The sequence below is a fragment of the Rasamsonia byssochlamydoides genome (genome assembly GCF_041956645.1).
Source record: "Rasamsonia byssochlamydoides strain NRRL 3658 unplaced genomic scaffold VTN77scaffold_11, whole genome shotgun sequence".
NCBI classification, from domain to species: domain Eukaryota; kingdom Fungi; phylum Ascomycota; class Eurotiomycetes; order Eurotiales; family Trichocomaceae; genus Rasamsonia; species Rasamsonia byssochlamydoides.
The window spans coordinates 281,707-299,714 of NW_027192394.1; the positions used below are offsets into that span (position 1 = coordinate 281,707).

The following is an 18,008-nucleotide window of genomic DNA, read 5'->3' on the forward strand; positions in this document are numbered from 1 at the left end:
TGGGATGGAATGGGATGGGTGGCAGGTTAACAATAAAAGCTAATATCATCATGCATTTACACTGGTTTGGTTGGATAGGATGGATTCGGACAAAAAACAACAGCAACAACAACAATAACAACAACAGGAGTTGTGTAGGACAGTACATAACGTAGTCATACACATACGCATTCCTACATATACTATGGTGGTGATTGCCACCAGAAGAGACAGAAATATAATATATACCGTGCGCATCCGCAATCGATACCTACCAGTCCTATCATAGATAGGCTTCTTTCTTCTCTTCTCATTTATTTACCTGAATTAATTAATTCTCTTAAGGGGGGAGGGGAAGAAAGAAAGAAAAGCCCACCTACATACATACACCTAGACTTGATTTTCAATTGAAGCCCCCTTCCCCCCTCCCCCCCCAAAAAAAAGATCGATGTGGCCGATCGATCAGCTTTTCCATCTTCCTTCCTTCCTTCCTTTGTTTGTTTGTCTCGGGTATTGTAATATTTTATTTGCTTCGTTTCACTTCACGGGATTCACTACATACATACAATACAGCCTTCTATAGAACTCCTAACTCCTAGGCGCTGACACTATCACTATCACGCTGACCTGTCTCGTGATGTATCTATTCTAGCTACTTAGTTGGCTCGATGTTAGTTTTAGTTCCTCGTGACTTCGTCGGGATGCGTCATGCACTCACTACTGAGTAGGTACCTAATAAACGAAACGGAATAAGAAAAAAAAAACTGAGATCTAACCAGGGCCCCGAATTGGTCACGTTGGAATTTAGGTACTCCTGTTGGAAATTTGTTTTTGCCTTGCTTTGGATTTTTCTGGATTGGGAATGTTCAAGTATTACCTACAGCAGATACCTACCAATCTACGAAGTTGAAGGCCAAGGCGCGAGAGATACGGCAGAATCATACGGCTGATACCATCAAGGAATCCTCATTTTGCCCAGATAACCGTAAGTACACAAGTAACAGCAAACTTGGGGAGTTTCACCACGGGAAAATGTGCATCGGGGTCTGCCAGTCGTATGTCAGGGAGGGCGGGGACAAGGGGAGAAAGTACAGACTCTTGAAGACAGGAGAGCATAGGATAAGAAGATGGAGTCAGGTCGCTTCAAGGTAGATACTGGACTAAACTCGAAATGACTTGGTAAGATGGTAGAGGGAAACGTTCATGAAACACCCTGCTGGAAGATAAATTTCGACAGCGAGCTGGCTTCGGAAGGAACAAGGATACGACTTGCAGAGATAGGAAAGATAAGAGACACGCTGGGAGATTCATTGCAAGAAAAGCATTAGAATAGATTTGAGGGGTGGGGCTATCGTAATAGAGAAGAAACAAATCATTGCTCATCGTCGTCGGGCTGCTCGAATAGGAAGTTGGCTGCGAGCTCTTCGTTCTTGTCACAGGCAAAGTAGGCCTGGATGACAGAGTCTCGGGGGAAACCAAGACGGCAGAGCTGAAAGGCGGTTAGCTCCCAAATCAATCAGACACACTCACAGCCGAATAACATACCCGTTCGATAGCATCTCGCTCCTCCTCTGTAACGCTGATGGCCTGGGTGCCAGGGGGCAGCTGAGTGTCGTCGTCAATGTCCTCCGCCAGCAGTTGAAGGAACTGTTCCTGATTTTGTCCGATGAGTTGGGCCAGCTGAGGGTTACCAGCTCCAACTTGTTGCAGGATAGGCTCCAACATCTGAGGCTGTTGCTGCACTAGCTGACGCAGTTGCTGGAAGTGTGGGTTATTTCGAAGAAAGTCCAGGTTTCCGAGAGCGGCAGCTTCAGCTCCCTGGCCACCAGCACGAGCTCCACGACCAGCAGCACCACCTTGACCAGCGCCTGCCTGTGCAGCGGCTTCGAACAGGTTCACAGGCTCATCTCCACCCGCAGCTGGTGCATTCGCACCGGTTGATGGAGTGGTTGCCTGAGTAGCACCGGCGGCTGCCGCCTGAGCTTGCTGCTGTTCCCGCTGGAGATCTTCTGGAATCCCCTAAAGGAGGTCAGATCGTGAAAATTTTTCTTGTAGTCCAGATACCAGGATCACTCACATTCAAAAGGTACTCGATCGCGCGGTCAGGGTTGAAGAAAGCGGCCCTCATAGCTCGCTCGATGTCGCTCCTGGCAAAGCCCATCGCCTCCATCTGTGCAATTACAGACTCGCTCTGAGGCCCCATCAGCAGGGCGGAGGGGTCATTGAAGGCAGAAGTAGCAGTCTCGGCAGTCGTAGTTGTAGTCGCCGGGCCAGCGGGAGAAGGAGTCGTGGGTGCCGCGGGGCCCGCAGCAGTGACGGACGGAGCAGGAGCTGCTGGCGTTTGTGCTGCCGCAGTCCTATCCGGTGTCGACGGTGCTTGTGAGGGTGCTGCGGTGGTGGCTGGTGCAGCTTTGGGCTGAGGAGGGTTAATACAGGCTACCCGAAAATCTTGCAGCAGTATGTCACGACCTACCTTGGAAACCATGCAGACTATGAAGCCCTTCTCTTCGATGTTATATGACTCGATGGTGTTGGCATCTTGCAGAATTTTGCCTGGACCGGGAATGAACGATCAGCTTGTTTGGTCCCCAGAAGAGTGCAACATCAAATGCCCAGCGACTGACGCACCTGAGTAGATGAGCTTCTGCTGAGCGACATCCCACCCTTTCTCTTTCGCGATCTTCTCTTTCAGCTGGCCAACCTGGAGAGAACAGCTAGGTTAACCCCGCACGGTAAAGACATGCCGAAAACAATCCAAGGGCGACACGTACAGTCTCTGATGGCTCAGCATCGATGACGAACTTCTGCTGCTTGAGATCCTGGTTGACAAAAGGGTCAGCCTGTGGATTTCTGGTGATGCTCGGGCTGGATCGATCGACATACTTTGAAAGTGAGCTTCATCTTTACGCCACTGGGGGAAGAGAAGCGGGAAAGAAGCGAGACAAGCTGTGGATGAGATTCCAGTCGCTGCGACGAAGAAGAAGGTCGCTGGTAGCCTGGGGGTGAAAAGAACGGACCAGAAAGAAGCAAGAGAGATGGGGGACAAGAAAGTGGGAGTGGTGGTGGTGATGATGATGATGATGATTGTCGCTGCCTTCCAGTTTGATCCCCTCGCTAACGTCACCCTAGGCCACTTTCATCCTGGCGCCACGGCGTTAAGGTTGCCCGCCCACGCCCAATAAGGACGGCCCACCTTGTAAAGTGCCTCGTACCTACCAGATTAAAAATTATTATTATTCATCGATCCTGGTATATTTTCATGAGCAATTTCCATGAGAGCTGTCTGGTGCCTTCTTTCTATACGTACAAATACCTTTACGTCTGTAAATACAGTGCAGATATAGTCAGCATTATGCAGCAGTCCGATCAGAGCGGATTGCCCACAGCTCTCTTTCTCTTTCTTTTTCTTTTGAATTTTCCTTCTACTATTCTCACCTCAAGTGGTCGTATTTTCCCCTTCTTTCCCGATCTTATTTGTTCTACATCCAAGTCGTGTAAAAATGCGCCTAGATGGGGCAAAGTTTTGAGTGGATGCGGTGGGCCTGCAATCTGTACTAATTACCCGCGTCTATATAGTTACTGTATGTATGTACGTATGTACGTATGTACCGTACATACACACGGGCTCTATCTACTAGATTTACACAAGGTTGACGAGCACTTTTCAGTAGTTTTGACCAGACCGTTACAGAAGAAGGAGAAATTCCCTAGTCATCGACATCTGTTAGGTAACTGGGCATCGATAGGGATGAAATAGTAGATCCTCCTATCGGCTCTGTTCGGCCTCTATATGTAATATTTTTTTTTTCGTACCGTGTAGGTGGATGTGGTTCCGTAGCTTCGGTAGTGACTGTCCATTGCCAGTCAACCGGGAGACCTCCAACATATTCAGGATTTTTACCCTTGATGTCGAAGACTGAGTCAAACGATGTCTGAGGCATCTCCGTAATATTCCGTCCTTCATAGGGAAAGGCAGTCATTGAAAAGTATTAGAATTACGGTACGGAACAACCGGGTTCGGGGACAAGGATTGCTCGGTTGAGAGAAGTTTTGCAGGGAAACAAAAAAATAAACATTGCTCAGACCAGTGCACCAACAATAATATCATCAAGTAGCCCTCAAGTACACAGCATTTTGCAAGTAATTTTATTATGGAGCGAGGGCAGCAATCATTTGTTGCCACACAATTTACAGTTTCTGACCGATATTATGGAGCAGTAACCATCATTCCATCACCTGATCTTGCTTAGACACTTTGATGGTCCTCTTAAACAAAAGAAAAATAGTCCTTACAAAAAAAAGTCTTTAGACACAGTGCTTGACATCTTGACATCTTCTAAGTGCACTAAGGTACCGTCTTTCCCCTGAGGTTGATTGCACCAAGCTCAAGCGCCTCCTGAACTAGGGTGGATTGATTCAACTCATCTCCCTTGCGTACTCTGGGACAAGAATCTTCCTGGCACCTGCTATCATCCCAGTCGAATTATTTCCTCTCTCGCTCCCATTTACGGCAGGATTCAACGACAGACAGAATTGTGGCCATTGTTATACTTCTTTGTTTGCATGGGACATTGCCGGGCTGGTACCAAACAAATCGTTACCAATATTACGCGCGACTACTGGCTCAGCGCCACCGACAAATCCTGCATCCGCTAAGTACCGTAATCTATTCTTAACTACCTCCATACTTGGAATTATTTACTCTCCAACTCTTGTCAACCTGCTTAGAATTCCTCTCGCGGCACGACATCTGCTCTGTTGGTTATTGTATTATCTCTCTTCTTTTTTGCCCCAGCTGCGTCACTGTCGTTTGCCTGCTGTGGTACATGGCGATTGGCGCGTCCAGTCCCGAAGCATCCTGATCCAAAACGTGTTCCGGCTTTTGCGCCAACTAGTCGATCCCAACCTCCGGATCAGGGAAGGGAGAGCCGTCGTTCGACGATCTATTACTTGTCGCCTTCTGCTTATTCTTACTTTGTTCATCCAGGTTTATTGTTGTCTCGTAGTCCAAGTTTCCCTACACCCGCCTTCTCTCATCGCTATACAATCTGGCCGTCCTGTTGTTATCGCCGGCTGTCTCCCTTTGGGGGAGCCAGGTGGTAAGTATCTCATTTCTTTTTTCTTTTTTCTTTTTGATTTTCGCCTTGCCTCTCTTCATTGGTAGTATGAATTGCACCTTAATCCTCTAGTAGCGTATCTTTTTTGCTCTCTTTGCGCCTGGTCCAGGCGCTTTTAATTCCTCTGTTACGTTTTCATTTCCATTTCTTATTTCTCTGCTTTCTTTGTTTTCTTTACTTCTGTTGAAACCTATAGACCTACCAATCTATGGGTGGACTCAGAGAGCTACTTACTTGTGTAATTCACTGTCTCGTGTCACTGTTTCCTTCACTTCCACATCTACACCTCTTATATTTCCCACCAAAATTACCTGTGACCCTCTCTCATCAGTGACTTCCAAGTGAGGTGAAGGTGATCTCTCAGATCATTCACCAGCCTCCACATGGGCCCTTATCACACCAGTCGTATATTCACTGTTATGGTTTCCCTATATTTGCATCTCATTGAGAGTCAACTTTCTCTTCCACTCATCCAACTCGTCAACAAACCTCCTCATCCATCACCTGTCGATTTGACAATCTTCTCTTCTTGTTGATAACTTTGCGATTCCCATTCTTCCTACACAATATCCAAATTCATCTCCTTCATATCCCCGATTCCAAATCCTTTCTCAAACTCCCATCACTCTTGAAATCTTCATCTTGAAATCTTCATAGCTCTTGAAGTCATCGTCACTCTCCAAATTCTCCCGCCGCAGATCTATCGTCCCAAGGTGGTCCTGCTCTACTCTGGTCCTCCTGTTGTTGAATTCTACTCCCTAGAGATTCTCATCAACATACTCTTTCCGTCCTTTCTAAACCAACTGACTGACATCTGATCGTCAAGAAGATAGCCATGGCTGGAACCAAACGGAAGATCGAGACCTCCCAAGCCCCAGCTGACTCTCCCCGTGGCACAGGAAGCCGCGCGCGTGCCGTTCGTGGTGCTGCTCGCGCAAGGGCCAGCCGCGGTGGCCGTGGCCGTAGAGCGTCATCGGCTTCTTCGAATATCACTCCTGCTGAGAACAATGCTTCAGCTCAGGACGACGCCCTTGTCGAGAACGATGCGCCAGCCGAGGATGATACTCCTCCCGCTGAAGCTCCTTCAGAACCCCGTGTCAAGCGAAGAAAGATCCTTGAAATCGATGAGACACCTCGACCCACCAGGCAGTCAGCCAGGATCAAAGCTCGAGCCAACTCTATATCCTCCATTGAAAGTTCCAATTCTCAAGACTCCATTCGCAACTCTTCTCGTGAACCATCACCTTCAGACATTCCCACTAACGGCAAAACGAAGAAGAAGGCTGCTGCAAAATTTGCCGAATCTAATGCTCAGAATAGCACAGACACTGCGAATGTGAAGTCTCAGTCTCCTGACAATCTTAAATCACAGAATGATTCTGAAATCGGAGAATCCTCGACACACCCGGCTGATCTTGACGAAAAGAATGCTACCAAGGCGTCCCGGGGCAGAAAGCGCCGGGATGAACAAATCGAGGATGAAAAACCTGACCTTGCGAGTCCTGCAAGCAACCCGAACAAGAAACTAAAACTCGAAGATGAGGAAGTCGATCGCGCATTACAGCAACAGTTACAGAACGGAACTGAGGATGGTCCTGACTCGCAGAAATCTGGATCTGCCGAGGAAGAAATTGCCGAGACTCCTCAAGTCACTGAAGAACTCGATGCACCACCGAGCCGGGATGACAACGCATCTCCTGCGAGCACTAGAGGACGCGGACGAGGCCGAGGCGGACGTGGTCGGGGTAGCCGAGGTCGGGGCCGTGGCGGAGCACGCGGTGGAGCATCTGCGCGTGGTGGACGAGGTCGTGGTCGGGGTGGACGAGGCGGAGGACGGGGTGGAAAGCGGGTGGATGATGACTCCGACTTCGAGTTCGACCGCTCTCCTTCTCCCAGTCCGGCGACGCAGAAGCTCCAGGAACGACAGAAGGAGCTGAAGCAGGCTTTCAAGAGGCTGGCGGGCGCCCAGCGGCTTGCTCTAAATGTCCTGGCAACTCTCTCCCAACAACGTCTGGCCAGGGACAAGAAGGCTCATACCAGGGCGCCCGAGTATGAAGAGGTCCAACAGGCACTCGAGGCGGCCCTGCGGAAACGACAAGAAATCCTCCGCCGCGAATACGAGCTCAAAGTCGAGCAGGCCAACATCATGTTGGCAGCCGAGAAAGAGCGCATCGAACAGCAGTTCCGGGTGAGTGACTTTTTTTTTTCTCCCAGTGACTCTTTTCTCCCTTCCTATGCCTTCTTTGCTAATTAGATATGACCTGTTCAGGCGTCGGCGGAACACATCCAAGAAGAGCACTTCCGCGCCGCCCAAGGAGAATACATGGCGTTCGTGGAGGGCATTCAGCATGCTGAGGATGATGAGCATACAGAGGTAAGGATCAGATACTTCACGATCTCACCAACGGCAGGGGCTAACAAAGTTGGATTTTAGCCCGACGAGAACCGATCCGAGCCCGGGTCGGTCGACTCGGGGTACATGTACTTATACCTCGACGAACCGAAGTTCAAGCGAGGATTCAACTCCTCGTTCCTCCGGGAGCCCGCAGGAGCCGCCGCGTACGAGCGCGCCGTGGCGGGCTGGGAGGACTTCGTTCAACGAGCGAAGATGAAGGAGATCAGCCAGGAGGAGGCCCAGCCGGAAGACCAGAACCAGAACCAGAACCAGAACCAGAACCTCCTCCTGATGCTGGTGGAGGCGGCGGAGGGGGTGGAGGCGACTGGTGCTCCGTCTGCTCCTCCTGAGAGAGCACCGGCTCGCTCCGAAGCGCTGCCGACGGCCTTGCTCGCTCTGGCGGACGCAGCCGTCGAGCAGCGCAGTCCGCTGCCCGCCCCCTCTCGCCCGGGGACTCATCGAGCCATCCTGCCACAGCCCAGCCAGCCTCAACCTCAGCCTCAGCCTCCGCCTCCGATGGCTCATGGGATCCCCAAGCCTCCCTCCTTCCTCCTCCCACGCCCGTCCGAACCGCGGCGGCTCCTTCCGGCACAACACGGGCTCCCGGACCCGTTCAGTGCCCCTGGCGGTGGCCCTCCGCAGCTCCCTCCGCCGCCAGGGGTCACTTTTACTCGGCCAGGGCCGATGCCTGGCTTTCTGCCGGCGCCCCAGCCTGGCATTCAACACCACCAGGCGGGCTACTACTATCCGCTGCCGCCCCCTCCGCAGGGCCCGTCGCCTCCTAACCATTCACGACCGTATTAAACCCTATTGAGGGTGAGGGCCTGCGGAGGGGTGCGCTGCGTTTTCTTTTTTTTTTCTCGTGTGTGTTGTGTTGTGTGTTTTGCCTTTTTGTTTGTATTTACGTGTGTTAATGTGCTGGGATTTGGAGATACCCAGATTTGCTATGCGTTTGTTTTCCCTGTTCCTGTTACTGTTATCGGTGTCATGAGTCTGTCGTCAATTGCTGTGGAATCATCATGTTCGACTCGAGGGTAGTCAGTCAGTCAGCCAGTCAGTCAGTCAGTCAAGCCCACTAGACTAGTGGATTTGTTTACAATTCATGTACGGACGGGGCGTTGGGGGGTTGTTTACTATTATGTATTGTCTTCTTCTATTTCTGTACTTGGCCCGGACTTCTCCGGGCAGTGAGATTTATTCTTTGGCAAGCCTGTTTTGTTTTCTATCTATATTCTGTATACGTCCATCCTGCATTGTTGTTTGGTTCTGAGGCTTGCTTTGGCTGGAGTTTTCATGTACAATACAGTATGTACGTCTTGTATGTGTGTATCATAAAGAAAAGAAAGAAAGAAGCTTCAAAATCACCCGAGAATTCAATCTATCCCTGCTTTTTTCTTTCCTACTTTCTTTCTTTCTGTTTTTCTTCACATTCACAGTAATATACTGTACAATGCAATACATACGAATCACCAGTCAGCGTCAGAATCTATATTATTCTATTTCATTTCATAGCTGGTCATGTCCTTTACTTTTCTTGCTTGTCATTCCCTCATATTATCGTCTAGAAGTCGAGGGTAATTAGATAGATAGATAGATTTAAAAAAAAATGAGAGCAATAATCGACCTTCTCTCATATCCTATCCCAACCAACTAACTGTTCGTCCAACCTTTCATCCTCACCTTTCCTATAGTATATATAGGGGTGGCCTATCATCCGCTCGCTAAACAAGACCAAAAAAAAAAAAAACAAACCACCCCACCCAAAAAAAGGAGAGAGAGAGGGAGAGAAGAACAAAAATGTATCTATATATGTAATATATTCCTCTCCTCACTGCTCATATTTTCTATTCTATCCATCGCTCGCTCGAACAAGGCGGGACTCTCCATCCAATGCTTCTAATCTTCTAATTTATTTACCCATGGTCAAGGAAGAAAAGGGGGGGAAAAAGACAAGAAAAGAAAAGAAAAGAAAAATATTATCAGATACGCAAGACGAGTTTAAGACAGCCGAGAAAAAAAAAGTTTTATGGTGTCATAATAATAATAATAATAATGGCAATAATAGTGACAATAGTGACAATATCCTTTTCCATATTTAATAGAAACTCTCCACAATACTCTCCTTGTTGGCTCCCATCCCAAGGCCCTTGGCGCCCATCTCACCAAGGCGGAAGACACTCTCGACAACACTCAGCTCGGTGGCAGTGGTGTCAAGACCCGTGACGGCGAGCCAGTCATTGACCACCATTCCGGCTCCCACGACGGGACTGCCGCGGTTGACACTGCCCGCAACAAGGGGCACTTGTAGCAAGGAGGAAAGCTCGTCTTGGTCGCGAATAGAGGTTTTCGGGTGGACGATGCCTCCCTGGTTGGAAAGGGCCATATACGAGCCTGTGAGGACGTTATCGGCAATGGTTTGGCGGAAGACTTCGACACCAAGAACGTCGGCAATACTATATATATGTGGGATATCAGTCAGCCTTGCAAACATCACCGTCTGACAACAAGACACTTAAGACATCACATCACGTCACGCACATCTCTTCCGTCTCCCGTTCAAGATCGGGATGTATCAGCGCCACATGGTCATTGCAACAAATCACGTTCCCCAATGCTGAAAGCCGCTCTTCTATTCGTTGTATTTTTACCGAGTCTGGGAGAGAATTTCGCAAGTGTTGCAATTCTTGGTCTGTCGTCGACGTTGGCACGAGGAGACCTTTGCGGTTGCTGTATCAGGTTCAATCATTGTCAGCCGTATCTATCCTCAGCAAGGCGACGCGATTTCAATCTTTTTCACGGGCGATGTTCAATGTATTTGCATACCCAGCGGTTAACCGACCAACAATGCGGGTACCGGCGATTGTTGCATGGCAAATAGGAATGACGTCTTGTAGTTCTGCTTCGAAAACACTTCACGAGACGGAAAACCACGTCTTAGTATCTGAACCAGTTGTCTAGAATCCAGTCGCATGGAAATTACCTGTAGAAGTTCTCCGATCCGCCGATGGCGACAAGAGCATAAGAATTTGTGAGGGTCGCAAAGACTCCAACTCTGCAGTAAAATCCAATGTCAGCCAAGATCCTTAGGAAATATATTATATTTAGAGTTTGAAATAAGAATGCCAGTCACTCACTCGTTGGAGTTCTCAAACTGAGCACGAACCGCCATGACAAGAGCTAGCCTGAAATCTCTCCAGAAAAAAACCTCGACCGATATTGCCACAGGTGCAATGAGTAGCAGGAAAGACGTTCAACGTCTCCCCGATAGAGCTAGCTAAAGAGAGAGACTCGGAGAAACAGGAGAAATTAGGGTCGCGGGCGACGGTTCTTCTGTGCGATGGGAGGAAGAGGTGAAATTTCTATCGAACCGTAGTGAGGGGAAATGGTAAAAACACACGCGAGCCGTCAACGGGGCGCCAGGATGAGCTCAACAACAGCTGCTGGACAGGTCTGCGACAGATCCTGACGACCTTTTCCCAGTGCTGAGGTCCCGCGTAAATATTTCTCTGAAAAAAATAATTCGGAGCTGGATTGCCGTAATGACTTTAAGCGCCGCGATGGCGACGGCGGAGACTTTTTGCGCCCCGCGGCCCGCGGGACGGCTAAGCCCGATACGGATTCGTGCAGGGAGCGGAGGCTGCGAGGAGTCATCGATGCACGATCGAGTCAGAGAAGAGTCATTGCATCAGTTGGAATCAGATTGAGCACAAATGATGAAACTTCATTCGTCAAATTAACCAATGAGTCCCTTTGTTTATTCTCTTCTCTTATTTAGTTACGGTAGACTAGTCATTCAAATAGGAAGAAGATGAATAATACTACAATGCGAACCTGCAATGACATATTCAAAGTTGTCTCAAATAGACCATCCCTGTAATCATTGAACAACGCTAATACTCTGATGTGAAGCTGGAAATCCTGAGTGTGATAAGTCGTCATCAAGTCCTACGGATGGGTGCTTTTCGGACGGCGGTGTTGAGGACTTCGTCCTTTTAACTGGAGAAGCTTCTCCGTTCTCGCCATCTGTGTCGTCTGTTGTCTCTCTCTTCCGTTTTGCTCTGTCTCCCTCTTCCTCGGGATCGACGGGAGACGGCTTTTTGCTATCTGTTTCATCGTCGGAGATGTTGGCATCTCCATCATTATTGATTTCATCATCCTTTGTATCGGCCAAGTCCGCTGACTGCTCCCGGGGTGGTGATGACGTCGACCTGGGCTTGCTGTCATCATCCTTCGCATCCTCTTTCTTTGTCTTGCCTTCTTGAGCCATTTTCTCGGCTTTCTTCTGCTCATAAGCTCGGTGTTTCGCGACTGCTTTGTCAAAGTATTCCTTGCAGAACTTTTTCACTTTCTTCTGTTGCTTTTCGCTGATTTTGGTAGGATCCTCGACTCGGTTATTTTTGAAATCGGAATTGACAAGCTTTTTCGCGACCTAAACCATTATACATTAGAGATCTTCTGCTGGCTTCACTATTTCTGTCGACTTGACCAGTCATACCTCTTTGGCGTATCGCTTCAGATCCTCCCTCGGGAGCTTATGCTTGAATTTTTCCATGACGTACTTGACGTGAGGAGATATCTGTGAGGAAACATCAGAACTTCTGCTTTACTTATGGTCCGATCGGCCCTGCTCACCGTGTTCTCGTAGATCCTCTTTTGCTTTTCTTCCGGGTAACTCCTCCATTTTTCCCGGCCATTTTCTTTCTCGGAATCCTCCTTCGCGGCCTGCGGTGTACCAGGTGTGGTGGTTTTGTCCCTCGGTGTCTGCTCCTTTGACTCCATAATCCCGTCGATGATGCTCTGCACCATATTTCTCATCTTCAAATTATTGGATGGTAACTCAGATGCCGGCATGGTCGGTCTGGTCCAAGTGACATCGCCCCGCTCTGTATAGTAGTATGTCCTCCCCATGTCCTGATGCTCGAACCAACCCGGCGGAAGAGGACGTCTGGGAGGTCTGGGACCGCGGTGATGGTGATTTCGGTGACCATGGCCACCACGGGTTTGAGCGGCAGGGCCACGGGGAGCTTCGATCGAGCGGGATCTCGAGCGCGATCGCGATCTTGATCGCTTTCGTTCTTCACGGGGCGCCTCTCGTCGTTCAAACTGACTAACCACCTGTGGTGTCGTAGTCGCCGTCGGATCTCGTTTCATGCGAGGAATCCGATAGCCGACCTCCAGGGTCGACCAAACTTCCAGGAGGGCTTTCGCCTTTTCCTCCACGCGCTCGTCGCCATATGTGGTCAATGGCTGGATCGTAGACTCTATCTTTGAGTCGATGATCTTATTGCGGGTGAGACGAGGAAGTTTATCGAGTATATCCAGGATCTGTAGCACGACGTTGACGTCGTCCTTCCAGTTGCTGAGCTGCGAATTGAGGATCCGATAACCGTGCATTTTCACGACCCGATTACGGACACGCTCGTCATCGCAACGTTGGATGCGACCTAATAGCTTGACAGCGATCCATTTCTCGTTGCATTGCATCAGAGCCGCCATAACCTTGGTAACTCCATTCTCATCCAAGGACTTAGGCTGGACACTGTCCACGTACTCCTCGTCAGCTTCTTCGGTCTTCTTCTTCCGTGGCCTTTTAGCGACTGCAATGTCCCAGTCATCCGCATCTTCAATCCCAAGGGCTTCGATCGTGGCATTGGACAGTTTGGTGGCTCGCTCTGTCTGTGTCCTCCCGCCGATAAAGCCAGTACAATTTGGTTCCCCGCAATAGCAAGGCTGAGGGTCCGCTCCATAACGGTCGACGTTGTAGTTGAAAACAAGTTCCTCGCCCGCCTTGATGTGTCGCTCGGCAAAGATGCCCATGCGAAGTTTCTCACCCACGACCCATTTGTCGACGTAGCAGTTGGGATTGCACGAGTGATTGCAGAAACGAGCCAGGTTACCCTTCTTCGTGGCGTCTACAAATTCCCCTTTGTTCAAGGACATGAAATAGAAATGCTTAATGCCTTCTTCGTCATATTGCCTCATTCGACGTCGAAATTGTGCCTCATTGATGACTTCGCCGACGTACTCGTAGATGAATTGATGGGGTCGCAGATCAGTCTCCGCACGAAGTCCGAAGCCTTTCTTCTCCGTCTTAATGACAGTCACCTTAGCAAACTCTTTCTTTTGAAATCGCTGGTTTTGGCAATCTGGTCCACAGCCACAGTCACCCAAACACTCGATCCTAGTCGCTCGATTGATACAGTCGGAATCCTCTCCGCAAGCATGGTTTTTACCAGCCACAGGATCTGAATCTCAGTCAGAAGTGGAACATCAGGGAGTAAGAAAAAAAAAACATAGTTCAAAAGGCTGGGTGTAGGTCATCCGCTTGCGTCGCACGTATGCGAAACTTGCAAAGAAAGCAGTAATAAAAAGACAATCCAAAGAAAAAAAATAGTTGGAAGATTGGAGCTGTATCTTACCCCATTCTTCGGCACAATCACACTCCATGGCATGTTCCGTATACCCCATGTACTTGTTAGCATAGATACAGTCTTCGATGACCTCAAATGTCGAGCAGGCCTCTTCGAGGCTATCGGGAAGGTGATTAAAAAGCTGCGGCGGTCGAGCCATCACCTTCTGAGATGAGCTGCGAGAGAGCTTTGGTGGCTTTCCCGGCTCCAGCTTGACGGTGAGGTCGCCTCCAACCTTCTGTTCCATGTCGCTGTCGGGCTCCGCCTTGACAGGCGAACGGGTCTGGCTCCGAGATTTTACAGCAGATAAAGAAGCCTTGTCCAAAGAATTCTGATCTGTGATTTGGGCCTGACCGGGTGAACCGGGAGAGCTGTTCACAGGTTCATCTTTAGCAGATCCTCCATTGGAGGAAGGGCCATCTGCGGGACCACCAGGGTCCAGTTTCATATCGGACACTGTGTCTGCTACTGATTCTGGTTTCACATGTGCATGTCCATGAGGAGACATGACGACACGGTTATCCTGTAGCAGCAAGAAGGAGAGATGGGGGGAGTTGATCTTGAGATTAAAGGCAGAAGGGAGAAGGGTGAGGTTGACGGAGGACGTTTTGGTTGGCCGCGAGATGCCAAGAAATAAGAGTGAGAGAGCAAGTCAAGAAAGGGATCGCCAACTTGGCCTGGGCGTACCGCAGCAGCGAGGTGGTCACAATAGTGAACGGAATGGAAGAATCAGATTCAGGGAGAATAGCTGAAGCTGCGATTCACCGAGTGACAGTAGTGAATGTGCTATGTGATGCCTTGTGGGGGCAGCCAACTCGACGATTGCGTGGGACTCTCAATAGGAGATTCAAATCGATAGGGAAAAAGAGGACCCCAAAAGCGCAGTAACAAGTGAATGACAGCTTCTCCAGTAATGGGCCAGTGAAGAATTTGAGACACGACAATCAGATCTGGTTTTCTGTGATGCAGAGGGTGAAAAAAAAAAAGGGGTTTTCTTTCATTCAAAACCAATTTCGCGGCCTGCTCTATTTTTCTTGTTGCTCTGATGACTTCTTTGGCCCGGTGAAACCTCCCGCCCCAGCACCTTCACTCCGGACAGCCTCGGAATATAAAACTGGCCAGTCTGATCTTTCAAGATGATCCTGCCATGCGAGTAATTTCATAAGAGAAGGAATGCATGGGGAAAAGTGAGTAACGAGGGACAGCGGGAGGACGGCTGGCAAGATGAAAAGTGGTTCTCCTATGGGTTCCTTCCCTTTGGTTGAGGTCCGTAACAGGCCAGGAATGGAAGGCACGTCGGAGGGCTGGCTGCCCCGACACCCGCCGCTTCCCCCAACCCTGTGGCTTGGACAGCTTCACCTGCCGGTTCGGCCACGCTCGCCACCCACGATGNCCACGATGACCAACTATACCACTGGCCGAATGGCACTCAAATTCAGAAGCAGGAAGAAAAGTTCTTGTTCTCATTACAAGTTGTCTGAGTACATAGTCAAGCAGAGGAGCCCCGGTGCGCCTCCGGTTTCTCGCTGTATATACAGCCCAGCTCGTGCCTCCCTCTTCACCCAACTGGAACTTCCCGTGGTCTCCCCCTAGAAGAACCGACAGGATAGCCTATGATTTTGATAAAAGTCATGTACCAAAGTTCCTTCGCAGAATGCCCACAGAATGTAAAAATTGGCGGCTGTAAATGAAGTCCTTCGCTCTGCGCGCTGATGCTGCTGATTTAGCAGCCAGAGAGCCTGTATCGCATTGTTGAACGACCGGTAGTGAGGTAGTCCAAAGGACAGACAGGTACCCTGCCACCATCGTCGAGAGGATACACACAGTACAAACGACAGTCAACAAGGGGAGAAGGGAGGTTGATTGGGACCTCGCAGTAGCATTCTCGGTAGAATCCTGTTCCGTTCTTGTCAAATCACTGGAAGGCTCATACACAGACAGTCCTTCAGGATGGGGCAGAAACAAACTGGATCGGGCCTCCGAGGTGACTTAATGTACGGAGTATTCGCTCTATCAAGACCGTCAACGTGGCAAGCATCGAGCCGGCCCAGCGTCGTTGCCGTGCCCCGTGCCTTAGGAGCCGACTGGCGGTGTGGTGAGTGGTTCGTCTATAAAATCAAGGGAGCCGCAACAAGATGGAGGCATCAAGAACGCACAGTCCCTCATCCGGCATGCGAAACCATCTTTGGTGTTTCTCTATATTTTTTTTAGGTTCTTTTCTTTTCCGACGGTGCTTTTTTCCTTGCCCTCCCTTCCAGCAGAAACATTCTATCATGACAGGTTAGCAGGTCAGGCTTGGCGGACACACCAAAGCGGCGCCCACGCGCTTCGTGACTGCTCGTTGGGCAGTTTTCAGACAGGAATACGGAGTCTGGATGGATCATGACAGAGCAGAAGATGGCATATATTCGCCAGAGATCATCAACCTCTTTTTCGACCCTCAAGAAGGGCGTTTGTTGTCAGTGGACACCCAGAGTATCGCGGCGATGGTTGATTGGGGGAGGGGCAGCCGCCACCCTGTGAAGGATGCGCGGGGATGCAACAAAGCACCTCCGGGGTTAGATTTGTTAGATTTGAATCCCTTAACCAACCGCACTCGCTGAGTGGCTGCACGAGCATGCAACCTCGTCGACCGAACCTCCCGGCTGATAGATCGAACAAGGCGATCACCCGCGTCTTCGACGGGTGGGTTTACGGAGAATTCCATCCTTCCTCACTTGCGTGGTTGGACAGGATCCTGAGCCGCCAAGCTGTCATGTGTGCCCCTTGTGAGACTGTGGAGACGATGGGGACATTCGATTTCCCAACTTTTGTGGCAAACCCACCACGGCTCTCTTGCGAATTGATGCTGATGCAGTCAGCCAGATGCGTCTGGAGAGTACTGTCGAGAAAGAAAGCGAGGGAGCTCAGGACGAGCTAATTACTGCATGGTTGAGCGTGACTTGAATCCTGCATGATCGGGCTGGCCATCGAATCGACGGATTGCACAAACCGCAAACCACGAGCCATCATTGGGGCTGTCTCCGTCCAGTGGTTGGTTGTCAACGCACTGATCGTAACCGCAGGCGCTTCGACAGAATCGGCGCGTGGAGCACTGTTAAGACTGGATGGATACTGTGGACGGCGAGACGAATCGATCACCAGAAAATTACAATTCAGTTGCATGGTCCTGGAGGTTCGATACTACTTGTCAGTCGAGACTCCGATAACGTCGATCGTTTTACTAAAATATCCCGAATTAATGATCGATCATGCTGGACAAACGCCCGACGCGGGCGCAGCCGAGGAGAACTTTGGAACTCACGTCACCCAACCCGTTAGCAGCGTCAACGCGTCCCGTGTTTGCTCTTTCCGGATGGTCAACAGGCTAGTGTCGCGTCGACTTCCCTTCGACGATGAATTCGATTTTCGAATTTTCTCCATCTACAAGACTGCCAGGCTGCCAGAAGTCCAGGACAGTCGGTAGCGAGCACCCGAAAACCAACCTCAGTGACCGGTCAGAACTTGTGGACAGGGTATTTCCGTATCGCGCAGGATGGTGATCTATCGTCCAATCATTCTCCACGCACAAACTAAACAACTGGCCCCGTCTTTTCAACTCTGTACTTGGGGGCGTCAAAATGTGTACTCGTTATACAGAGCACTGTTACTACTGTACGACCACACAATACAAAACCGTAGTGCACCCCGGGGACGCGGCGATTTCTGTCCAGGATCGCTGTGACACCACCATTCCAGATTGCCAGGCCACACGATTCGGTATCTCAGCTACTGATGGATTGGATGTTCTTGTATGTTGCATGCGACATGTTTCTTTCTGTTTATTTTCCCTTGCTGGCTTAATCTATTATTATTCCGTCCCGCGTTCCTGATAGCTCTGACGGTTCATGCAAAGCCCGGCGGACCCCGGTCTGTTAAGATGCAGACCCTGACTTCTCCGCTGTTGTTATGCATGCGTCCCTCCTCCTACACTGCTAGCTGCTGGTCCCTCGCGAGCGTTGAGTCGCCTTGAATCATGGCACGGCCACCCACACAGGAAAATTGGAGCTTGTCATGCGTCGTGCCGCTGCGCCCATGGAGATACTCCGTACATGGAGTGGACTGGGC

General features: G+C 49.9%; 5 protein-coding genes across 5 annotated transcripts; 2 read left to right on the forward strand and 3 right to left on the reverse strand.

Moving 5' to 3' along the window:
- Positions 1-1,351: 1,351 nt before the first annotated feature.
- Positions 1,352-2,880, reverse strand: VTN77DRAFT_863 (uncharacterized protein; the record flags this gene model as incomplete). The annotated part of the gene is made up of 7 exons (XM_069425148.1): positions 1,352-1,468; positions 1,525-1,998; positions 2,057-2,395; positions 2,453-2,532; positions 2,608-2,680; positions 2,751-2,798; positions 2,863-2,880. The coding sequence occupies 7 exons, from the start codon at positions 2,878-2,880 to the stop codon at positions 1,352-1,354; spliced, it is 1,149 nt and encodes a 382-aa protein (XP_069280344.1).
- A 3,051-nt stretch (positions 2,881-5,931) lies between these two features.
- On the forward strand, positions 5,932-8,295 carry VTN77DRAFT_864 (uncharacterized protein; the record flags this gene model as incomplete). Its single annotated transcript, XM_069425159.1, has 3 exons — positions 5,932-7,284; positions 7,366-7,470; positions 7,531-8,295. The coding sequence occupies 3 exons, from the start codon at positions 5,932-5,934 to the stop codon at positions 8,293-8,295; spliced, it is 2,223 nt and encodes a 740-aa protein (XP_069280345.1).
- Positions 8,296-9,586: 1,291 nt separating this feature from the next.
- Positions 9,587-10,660, reverse strand: VTN77DRAFT_865 (uncharacterized protein; the record flags this gene model as incomplete). The annotated part of the gene is made up of 5 exons (XM_069425170.1): positions 9,587-9,944; positions 10,030-10,218; positions 10,315-10,401; positions 10,472-10,543; positions 10,626-10,660. 5 exons carry the CDS (start codon positions 10,658-10,660, stop codon positions 9,587-9,589), a joined length of 741 nt encoding a protein of 246 aa, XP_069280346.1.
- Positions 10,661-11,368: 708 nt separating this feature from the next.
- VTN77DRAFT_866 (uncharacterized protein) lies at positions 11,369-14,409 on the reverse strand (the record flags this gene model as incomplete). The annotated part of the gene is made up of 4 exons (XM_069425181.1): positions 11,369-11,920; positions 11,987-12,067; positions 12,124-13,736; positions 13,911-14,409. The coding sequence occupies 4 exons, from the start codon at positions 14,407-14,409 to the stop codon at positions 11,369-11,371; spliced, it is 2,745 nt and encodes a 914-aa protein (XP_069280347.1).
- Positions 14,410-16,854: 2,445 nt separating this feature from the next.
- On the forward strand, positions 16,855-17,367 carry VTN77DRAFT_867 (uncharacterized protein; the record flags this gene model as incomplete). The annotated part of the gene is made up of 1 exon (XM_069425192.1): positions 16,855-17,367. One exon carries the CDS (start codon positions 16,855-16,857, stop codon positions 17,365-17,367), a length of 513 nt encoding a protein of 170 aa, XP_069280348.1.
- Positions 17,368-18,008: the final 641 nt, after the last annotated feature.